Source organism: Vombatus ursinus, unplaced genomic scaffold (assembly GCF_900497805.2).
Source record: "Vombatus ursinus unplaced genomic scaffold, bare-nosed wombat genome assembly UNPS02014768.1, whole genome shotgun sequence".
Lineage (NCBI taxonomy): Eukaryota > Metazoa > Chordata > Mammalia > Diprotodontia > Vombatidae > Vombatus > Vombatus ursinus.
Window position 1 is genome coordinate 25420731 of NW_020954546.1, and position 10801 is coordinate 25431531.

The 10801-nt window shown below is 53.5% G+C and overlaps 1 protein-coding gene and 1 long non-coding RNA gene across 2 annotated transcripts in view; one reads left to right on the plus strand and one right to left on the minus strand.

Annotated features, from left to right (window-relative positions):
• Positions 1–1817: 1817 nt before the first annotated feature.
• On the minus strand, positions 1818–4339 carry LOC114043243. Its single transcript, XR_003569070.1, has 4 exons — positions 4293–4339; positions 4043–4173; positions 2905–3016; positions 1818–2704 (listed from the first exon to the last, which is right to left on the minus strand). It is a non-coding gene; the product is annotated as an uncharacterized LOC114043243 (long non-coding RNA).
• A 515-nt stretch (positions 4340–4854) lies between these two features.
• GIT1 (GIT ArfGAP 1) overlaps positions 4855–10801 on the plus strand; it is a 27614-nt gene continuing 21667 nt past the window's right edge. The window contains exon 1 of the mRNA XM_027862180.1: positions 4855–4914. Coding sequence (XP_027717981.1) covers positions 4863–4914 — 52 coding nt within the window. The 5' untranslated portion in view covers positions 4855–4862. The remainder of the gene's footprint in view (positions 4915–10801) is intronic.

A 10801-nucleotide genomic window follows, 5' to 3' on the forward strand; every position in this document is an offset into this window, starting at 1 on the left:
GTGAATTTCCTAAAGTGGCAAAGCCAGTCAAATACAGAGGGTTGAGCAAATGAGAATTGGTCACGACTGAGCCTCTTGGGGGAGGGTGGTGGGTGGAGAAATTAGGGTTACTGGAATTTAGAGAAGAAACGGGGGCTGGAGTAGGCTGGGAATAAAGGGCTAATAGGCATGGATAGTTGGAGGTTCACCTCTCTCAGGTGTCTCAGTCAGCCAATCAGCAAGCAATTATTAAATGTCCACTGTGTGCTAGGCACTGTGCTTTAGTTAGCCTTCTCTCCTTTTAGATTGCAAACTCCTTGAGGGCAGGGACTCTGCCTATTTCTATCCTATTTCTTCTTCCCCCCGTGCCTAAAACTGCTTTTCGCGTAAGAAGCGTTCACATTTTGTCAACTGAATGGAATGGGATGAACAAATCAGTCCCCATTTCCAGCTTCTCATTCAGAGCAATGATGGTTTGACACTTGCTAGAAAATGACCGTCTCATTATCTCTGCCTTGCTGTTCCATACCCCAACCCCATGGCAAGCCCTGCACATCCCAGGGTGCCACACCGCCAGGGGGAGGGAAGGAGCAGTCAGCTGCACCATCCTTACTCCTCTGAAGAAGAGTTGGGGGACTTTGGTGCCCAGGTATGCTGCTCCCTACCTCCACCACAAGGGGTCACCAGAGGGTTATACCTGAACCTGGAGCCTAAGCTAGGGGAAGGGGTGGGGGAGGGGAAAAGCAAGGGAGGGTGGTCCTGTCCTTCAAGTATGGCTGGGAGTAGAGGTGTTGCTAAGTACTTCCTATGGTCAAGACGCAGATGAAAGACTGAAACCTGCTTCAAATCCACAGCTAATGGGGTGTGGGAATTTGCAGATGTCATCTGCTCCTCCATGCCTTCTCCCCAAATTACTTTGTGTTTACTCTGTATATTTTGTATCAGTGTATATATTATTTCCTTCCTGGTAGAATGTACATTCCATAAGGACAGGGACTGGTTTTGTCTTTATATCATCACTGGGCACAAAGCTGAGTACACAATAGGTGCTTAGTAAGTGATGCGTGTATATGTGTTTTCCCCCAAGAGATTATATATCCCTTGAGGGCAGGACCTGTTTTTGTCTTTTGCTTCACACAGTGTCTTCCACTAGTACATATTCAATAAATGGTTATTGAGGGGGCAGCTAAGTAGTGCAGTAAATAAAGCTCTGGCCTTGAAGTCAGGAGGACCTGAGTTCAAATCTACCCTCAGACTTTTAACACTTAACTAGCTGTGTGACCCTGGGCAAGTCACTTAACCCCGATCGCCTCGCCAACAAGCAAATAAATAAATAAATGAATGGTTATTGACTTAAATGAGCCCTCTTCCCCAAATTTCAGGACAAGGTTTGGGGGAGGGAGAGAACATAGTGGGATTGTGGGGTAGAGTGTTGGACTTGAAGTCAGGAAGACTGGGGTCCAAATCCCTGATTCTGACACTGTGTGACTACTCTCCCCAAGCCTCAGTTTCTTCATCTGTAAAATGGAGTTGGATTAGATGGTGTCTGAGAAACCTTCTAGCTTTAGATCCAAGATTCTGTGATTCTGCTGGCCTCCACTATCCCAGTTTGCTTAGGGAGTCAATTCATCTTGGTTCTTGGGATAGCCTCGTCAGCCCCCAGCCCTCCCCAGGAGACACAGTCCAATAGAGAGGCTTAGATTGAGTAGGGGGAGGCATGCCAGGCACCTGTCTGTTCTCCTTCATGCCTGCCAGCCCCAGGCTGCCACGTGCTCTTAAACTCACCCACACATAGCCCAAGAAACAAAGACAAACAGACCAAGCAGCTGAGAGTCGAGTAGACATTTAATAAATGAAATTCCATAGCTGAGAGAAGAGCTGAAGAGCAGAATCTCCAGCTCCAGTCCCACCCCCAGCCTTCATTCCACATGCATTCACTCACCATGAGGCTGGAAGACTACAGAGGAGGGGGTGGGGGTGGGGAGAGAGAGCCAATCTTGGCACCCTTAGCCTTGAATGCCACGGTGAAGAGAAGGCCCATCCTGGGGGGGAGGGGCCGGCACCTCACAGGCAGCCGTTGGCAGGTGGGCCTCCTCCAGGAGCCGTGGGAGCCAGCCAGGCACAGGCTAACTCAGGTGATAAACTGCCTGGCTCTCTCCTAACGACTGAGGGACCGCATTGGGGGAGGTGGCTGGCAGTTTTCTTTGTTTTTTAAGTGTGATTATAAATATCCTCAGTGGACACACACACTTTCAAACAAACTTGTCAATCCGGGTAGAAATAAAAGTCGAAGGAGGCAAGTCTCGCTGTATTTGGGGCGCCATGACTCATGGGCTGCTGGGGTCTCAAGGAGGGAGCTAGTCGGCCCACCCACGGGCCCCTGCCACAGATAGGCTGAACATCTCTGGCACCTCTCCCCATGTGAGTGAATCTCCTAATGCCAAGGAGAATCCCCTCTTCCTCCAGGCTCTAAACAATCCACTTGCAACCTTTTCACCGCTGGAATGGCTTCTAACACCTTCTCCTCCCAGCAGCTTTCCCAGCTCATGCCCACCTCCCCAGCGGCAGAGCCAAAAGCAGAGTGGCGGGCAGCAGAGAGCAGGGCATTTTGTGCAAACTGGCAGGCACAAATGAAGACACACGTACAATAATGCACACGTGCAGCCTGGGGCCACGGGTTCTGAGCTTCCTAAGGCTTCCCTCATGTAAAATTTCTGCTCGTGACCTGCAAAGAAAAACCATCCCAAGGAAATATGCTGGGTGTGTATATATGCATTTACACACCCCAGACACACACACATGGCCTTGAAACAGGCGAGGACTGCATGTACACTTTGCTCCTCCCCTCCAGAAACATGGATATGTGAGTACATGCCAAAATACAGGAAAGTACCCATATGAGTAGGCGGGTGTGTTTACACATACAGACATGTCTCCTCCTCCAGACTTCTTTAGAAGTGGGCTTGATTCTTAGCCATCAGGAGCTGTAGTTTAGGTGTGGCCATGCCTGGAGGCAGTGGGTGACCTCTCTGGCACCCTAGAAGTCAACGTTTTCATTCAGTTCAATACCAAAATAAGCACCTCAGAGGTCATGGAGTCTAACCCCCTTTATTTGACAGATAAGGAAATTGAGAAGGATTTGCTCAAGGTCACATAGCTAAAATATATAACAATAAGGCACAATATGGATAAAAATTACTCACTCCCTACCTCCCGGGTTAAATGAGTGCCTCGTGTGTGCTAGCTAGTTTGGGGTGGGGATACAAAGTTGGGCAAGTGAGTTCCTTTCTTCATGAAACTTCGTCTATATTCCTCACGTGGGTGTTCACCTGCCCTCCTCCCATTCCCTGGGAAATCTGGGGGTCTGGACTTCCTGCAGCAAGCTAAGATAATCTATGGAACTGGAAGGGACCCCAGGAAGAAAAGAAGCCCAATTTGTAGCCATAGGGCGTTGTCAGGCGCTCGGGGTCACACAGCCAGAAGGTGTCAGAAGGGGAGCTAGAGCCCACGGATGACGGCTCTCTATCCATCAAGATGGTATCGTTAGTCCCCATCCACGTCCCCCCCCCGCCCCGCCCCCAATCACACAGGTGTGTGGCTCACTGCAGGAACATGTGCCCCTATCCACACACATATATAGAACGTTCTCACCAACGCAGACACCAGAGTGTGGACGTGAGTAGATGTGTTCTACACATAGACAGCTCCGAGGAACATGGACTGTAGAAATCTTGGTCCATCCTTCCTTCCCTAAAGGAATGCCTGACACCCACGGCCTTGTCACCCCCACACAGAGGATGACTACGTTTCCCCCAACAATCTTTGGCATCCTCCCTTTGGTATGGAATGGCTTGCGAGGTCACCCCTACACTGGCCTATTTACACACACACAAAATTAAACCTTAGCGAGGCAGTTCCGCGGGCCCCCTCAATCCCTCACCTCCCATTTTTGCCCCATTTTCACCACCTGTCCCCAATGCTCCCCTTCTCCTTCCTCCTCCCGCTGCTGGGATAGGAGAAGGGAATGGGGACGCCAGGAACAGGAACTGTAGGAGTGACTCACCACCTCCTCCACCCTGTTCTCGCTTTGGGGGCAGGAAAGGGAAACTGAGGCAAGGGGCCAGGACCCGAGGCGAGCTGGCGACCGAGAACCCAGGCAAAGTCCTCCTCCGCTCAGTCCAGGATGGGAAGAGGCTGGGGAGGGGGAGGTTCCCAGGGCTGGGATCGGGGAGGCGGGGGGAGGTGGGGGGGCCGGGAAGAGCCCGGCCCTCCTGGCCCTTTAAAGCCCCCCCACCCCACCCCACCCCCAGTACCTCGAACCTCTTCCTGTGTTCCTTCCCATTTCCTCTCTCCAGCTGGGAGCGGGGCGTGTCCGGGCCCGGGCTGGGGGTCGGGAGGCGCGCGGGCCCCTCCCCCGGTGGGCCGGGCCTGCGTCGCTTCCTGCAGGAGCAGCTGAGAGCGAGCTGAGCAGCCTGCGGAGAGCCGGAGAGCCAGAGAGCCAGGGGCCGGGCCGGGCCGGGCCGAGGCGAGCCGAGCCGAGCCGGGCGGGCCGACCCGCGAAGCGGACCGAGGGGCGGCCGGAGAGGACGGGCCGGGGGGCGATCTGAGCGCCGCCGGCCGGGGCCCCGAGGGGGCGGACGCGCGGCGGGGAGCGGCCGCTGCCGCCGCCACCGCCGCGGCCGCCGCAGCCTCAGCAGCAGCAGCAGTGGCCGTGGCCGTGGCCGCGGGCGCCGCGAGAGCCCGGGCGGCAGCAGCCTCAGCCTCGGCGGCGGCGGCGGCATCGGGGACCCCCTGCCTGCAGCCGACGCCCCCGCCCGGGCCCCCAGCAGCCCCGCGCGCCCCCCACGCTGGCCCAGAGGGCTGCGGCCGCCTCGCCGCTGAGGATGTCCCGGAAGGGGCCGCGGGCCGAGGTGTGTGCGGACTGCAGCGCCCCGGGTAAGGCCCGGGCCGGGGGCGGGCACCGGGGACCGGGGACGGGCCACTGGGCCCCGGGGGGAGGAGGCCGAGACGGCAGCGCCCCGAAGGCCGGGGGCGGGACGGGACCCGAGCCGGGATGCGCCGCGCCCCCCCCCAATCCGGTCGGTAGAACCCCCCCCTTCCATCTCCGCCTCGCAGCGGGCGGGCGGGAGGCTGGGGGCTGCGGCCTCGGCAGCCACTGCAGAGCCAGGTGTCCTTGGGAGGGGCAAGGGTGTGCACGGGGGCCCGAGCTCCGAAGGGAGGGGGGAGCCCGCAGACCGGGCGCATCGTGCGGCGGCTGGGCTGCTAGTCGTGCCCAGTTCGGTCATGGGTCATCTTGTCCCCTTGGCACCCCCACCCCTCAGGCCACCAGGGTCCGTGCTTCAGCAAGGACATTTCCCGGTGCCTTCTTCCTTCGGCAGTCTGGGGAAACCAGCCCCAGTGAGCAGCTTTGCTAACCTCTCCTTTCCCCAATCCCCCCCAGACGGAGTATAAATGAGGGGAGCCAGCCGCCCCTCCCCAGCTCATAGGCGGCAGAAGGGCTGTGGGGGAAGCGAGAAGGATTTTTCCTTAGGGGGGGTGGAAGCGTGTGTTCTTAGTTTGTGTCATGGAGTCTCGGCTGCCTCCTTCTGTCTTACACCTGCTGCTCACACGTTCCCCGATTACTGTAGCTGCAGAGGGCATCTGTGGGCATAGGGGGTGGGCAGGTGTCTCCTGCCCTCACCTTGCTCAGAGATGCACACACTCCAGCTCTCAATCCACTGGCCTGGATATTTTTCACAAAAGGTGCTCAGAAGGCAAAGGCTACCCAGGAATGCTTGTCTTTAGGCATTCTGGCGTGCCCCAGGCCTGGTAAGGCTGTTCTTCTGGGGAAGTTAGAGCTGTATGAGGGGCTGGGGTCAGGCCCTAGATCCCAGTTAATTCTTCAGGAGGTGGTGACTGATTCCTAGGCCTCTCAAGGTCTTAGGGGCTCTCAGACCTACTCTGTCAGGCCAAATGGAAGCCTGAGACACAGTTCCTCAACCCCATAAACAAAGCCTGCTGGGTGGGGGAGGATGGGCAGGCCTGGGGCTGCTGGGGCCTGGGTCTTGAGATGTGGTTATCCCAGGGAAGTGGGAAATCCCAGTGCCAGTGGTATCAGGCAGGGAGCCCAGGACAGACCCTAGGCCATGGGTGCCCAGAGTCTGTGGATGAATCCAGGGCAAGCAAGTAGGGGGAGCATGTTACTGTATAGGGACGCTGGACTCAAATCCTGCCTCAGCCACTTATTCTGTGGGTCCACCGGCCCCTTACCCTCTCTGGAAAATGAAGGAATTGGTCTTGGATAGTTGCTGAGGTCCCTTCCAGCTTTAGCTCAATGCCATGGAAACCTGGGATCTGAGGGTCAGCTGCCTCTGCTACCATGTTGGCTGGTGTTTCCCCTTCTCCCCAGAGGCGTGGAGTTCCATTCCACGTGGGAGCTCCCCACCTCTACCTGCTTTGGCCCCAGTGAGGAAATGAGGGGACAGAGATCAGAGGAGCTGTTGCCTTCTGGTGTGGAGGGCGTAGTTCAGGAGGCAGAAGGGGCCCTTCGGATCTGAGCAGCCTGTTGGCGTAGGGGTTAGAGAAGTCCTGATGGTCATAGGTAACCTCTCTGGGCCTCAGTTCCTTTATCCGTAAAATGAGGGAAAGTGACCTAGATGACCCAGAGACCCCTGTGATTCCTCAGCCTTGTGCCACCCCCCCCTCCTATTGCCACTTAGGTTCTGGGTTGCAGATTCCTCTGGGAAGTTTCCAGAGAACCCCAGAAGGCATGTTTTAAACTCTTTGGGCAGCCCCAGTGTGCCCTCTCCAAGTGGGCAGAAAGGATCTGGGAGGGGCTTGTCTAGGTGCTTGCCCCCTCTTCACTTCTCCAGTGTTGCTCTGTCAGCTCCAATTGTCATTTCAAGTATGACAGGGATGAGGGACATCAGGACAAGCTTTCTAGTGTCCTGTGAGTACCCAGTCTAGGGATAGAGGAAGTTGTTGGTGGTATCTCTGTGGTTGCCCAGCTTTGTGACCCTCTGGTGACCCCATTAGTGTCAGAGGGTTAGTCTCTTTGTTGAATGAGATATCCCCAAGTTGGCATGGGACTATGCCCTCAGGGCCCCTCTTCTGCCCTGCTCATCTCTTCTGGAGAGGCAGCCTGGCATAGTTAATAGAGGCCTGGGTTTAGAGTCTGGAAAAAAGCTTTGAATTCTGGCTTCGGCACTAACTAGCTCTGACCCTGGTCACGTCAATCTCTTGGAACCTCAATTCCTTCTCTATTAAGTCGTGCTGTTGATAGCCGTAGTCCCTACTCGCTGGGCTGTTAGGTTCAAGTGAGATAATCACCAGGCATTAATTAATCACCTGCTATGTGATCTAGCTGCTGGGAATATAAAGACCAAAAAAAAAAAAAAAACCAACCCAAACCCCAAAACCCTGAAACAATCCTTGCCTTCAAGGAACCTATATTCTATAAGGAAATCATATAAATATTTACAAATTAATTTCAGAAAGGAGTCACTAGCAACTGGAGAAATTTCCTTTTCTCCATAGGAAGGACCCTATAGAGAAAGTAGTATGACATGTTAGCAGAGCTCTGAAGAAAGTTAAGGAAATGAAAGACACCTCGAGATAAGGAGAGAGTGCATTCCAGGCATGAGGGACCCTCTGTTCAAAGACTTGGAAACTGGCATCGGTACGGACAGATGCCTAGAAAGAGCTCTCATGGGTTGTGCTTAACATCCTACTCCAAGCAGAAGAGAGGTGGCCAAGACAGGGGTGGAAGTGCCAGGGCTCCTCATCGGTGGCTGCGTCAGACCCCTGATGACCCAATGAACACAAACTACCTGAGCTGTTCCAGGCAAAGTAGTCTAGTTGGAACCCTGGACCCGGGGGAAGCCCCATCCCTGCCACAGATGCACAATGTGGCTGCCCTCAAATAAGACCCCTCTAGGATCCAGGCTCTTTTCTGGAAGGTGGGATTAGGGATTTGGAGTCAGAAGGCATCCCAGCTCTGCTAGGTGCCCTCCGGTAAGTCAGTCACTTACAAAAGGAAGGATTGGATGTGAGATGCTGTCTGTTGTTCATCCTAACTTTCTGTCCTCTGATCTCTGAGCCCAGTTCTTTGGTTCTCTGTTCCTGGCATGAGTGGGGCATTATTGTTTTATAGAGCTAGAAGGGGCCTCGAAGGCCATCTTATCTAATCCCCTCATTTCACAGATGAGGAAACTGAAGCCCAGAGAGAGTCAGTGCTCAAGGTCACTCAGGTAGTAAGCTTCATTCATTCTCCTTTCTTGACTCTCTGGGTCACCCACTAGGCGCTGGAATGTTTAGCTCATGTCTTCGATCCCCACTTCCCATGGCCTTGGGTACTCTTAGTATAGTGTTTGGGGACTTTTATTTGGAAAGTGGAAAAAGAATGCTGACTTGGAGGCATTTGATCGTGATGAAAGTGGTGGTGGTGGTGGTGGTGATGGTGATGATCCCTAACATTTAATTAGCACCTACTATGTACTGTGCTAAGTGCTTTACAATTATTATTAACTCATCAGATCCTCAGACAACTCAGGGTGGTAGGTGCTATTATTATCCTCATTTTACAGTTGGGTAAACTGAGGCAAATATGTGAAATGACCTGCCTGGTCATTTCAGGTGAAGCTGTATTTGAACTCATGTCTTCCTGACTCCAGGCCCAGCAGTCTATCCACTGTACCACCAAAGATCCCAATGGATAGGTTCACATATCAGCTCTTACTTACTAGCTTTGTGACTTCACTCCTCTCAGCCTCAGTTTGCTCCCCTCTACAATGAGGGGGTTAGACCAGATGATCTAGGTCTCGGATCCTATGAATAGTGAATTGTGGTATCTGGTTATTTGTTAACACTTGTGTTTTCACACTTCCCAACCTCATTCCATCTCAGTGACTGCCCCAACAGACAGAGGGGGTTACAATAAAGTCACTGCCCTTCTGTACTTTGGGGCACCAGTGGTTGCTCACCTTGAGCGTGCCACGGGTGAAGGAGCTTTGATGGAGGAAAGAAGAAATGGTTTTGTGAGGCTGAGGTACAGCCGGGGTATCACTGGCATGTGTGGCAGGAAGTGAAGCCCATCTTTGTCATTGCTGGTAGGGCCATGGCCTATGCCTTGGCAGTCCCAGATCAGTCCTGATGTGTGAGAGGTCCACATGGTCCACACGGTAGCTTATGGGGAAGAAGGAAGGGGCTTTGGGAAAATGGAAAGAGCTCTGGATTTGGAGTTTAAGGGCCCAAGTTCCTTGCTCTTTCGACTGTGTGTGTGACCTTAGACAAATCACTTTGCCTTTGGGAGCCTCAGTTTTCTTGTCTGTAAAATGGAGATTAAAATACCTGTATTACCAACCTCACAGAGTGACAGACATAAGACTCAAATGACAGGAAGTATATAAAGTGTTTCAGAAACTCAAGCAGTATGCAAATAGAAGTTATTCAATATTATACACCATGTTTTATAGCGATAACAGATTCACTTGTGTGTAGCACTTAAAAGCTTACAGAATGCTTTACATGATTGTCTTATGATTATTTGGAGATCTGAAGCTTAGCCTTGAATTAGCTCACCTCAGTCCCTTAACCTCGATGAGCCTCAGTTTCCCTTACTTTAAATGAGGGAATTGGTCTAGATGTTTATGGTCAATTCCAGCTGTAATCCCTAGTCTGACAATGTCCTGCCTCCTGAACATTTTAGCAGAGTCTTACCTACCCTGGTTGCAGGTAAGTCCTCCTGGCATCCCTTCCCCCTCAGAGTCGTCCTTACCTTCTCTGATTACTGAGGGCAGTGATTCCCCTCCTCCTGCCCCGCCCCAGAGGGTGCCTATAGCCCTGACTAAAGGGAGATGCGTGGAGATGGTAGCAGGGCAGACATTAGGATGATATAATGAATGAGCTGAGTGGATGAGAAGGTGGTAGGCCATTGTCCCCTTTCTCCACAGAGGGGCCCTGCCTTTGTCCCATCTTGCCCTGGAAGGCATCAGAGCGAGTAGGCAGCAGGCATTGGTGCCAAACTGTGCAGCTGGACATGGCATAGCTGCCCATGCCACCTCTTTGGGAGCCATCTGTGCCCATGTCCGCCCTTGGGGTGTCCTGGAGATAGGCAGGAGAATAGCCTGGAGGCAAAATGTGCCTCCCCTCTCTTTCTTTCTCGATGCCACTCTAAGATGAGACTTGGATCTGGCAGAGAGTGGCACTGGCCAGCTCTTTGGAACCACCAAGGCCAAAACTGCTGCCCATTCTCTGGTCACATGCTTCAGCAAGCTGGGATCAACCACATGCCCGTCTCTGGCTCACCCCCGCCCTTCACCCTAGCCCCTGCTGTTCACCCCCGTGTCCTCCTGTAACCATCTGCTTATCTGTCTCCCTACCCCCACAGCCTAAGTCAGCTCTGCCCTGGACAGAGTTGAAGCCCCCTCTGATACTGATACCCTCACAATCTTCTGAAAGGCAGGGCTGACTGTCCTAGCGTGGACTCCTTTAGGAAAGCAAGCTGACTGCCCAGTTTCTGCTTGCTCCTCTAGCCATAGGGCAAGTGCCCATGACCCTCCGTACTAGTTAGCAGAGGTTAGATTCTTGTGGCCCTTTCTTTCCTGTTCTCATTGCTCGGGAAAGGGAAACTGAGGTTTGGAATTCAGCTCCTGGAACCTAAACTCGTGTCACATCCCCCTGGTCCTGTTTTCAGAGGGGGAATGTGGTTAATAACTACACCCCAGTAAATGACCCTGCCCTTCTCTGCATTCAGTTTCCGGTTTCCACCCTTTTTCCCTTTCCCCGCTCACTAGCTCATCCACACCCAAGAGCCTGAGCCCTGCCCTGATTAAAAAATCCCAAC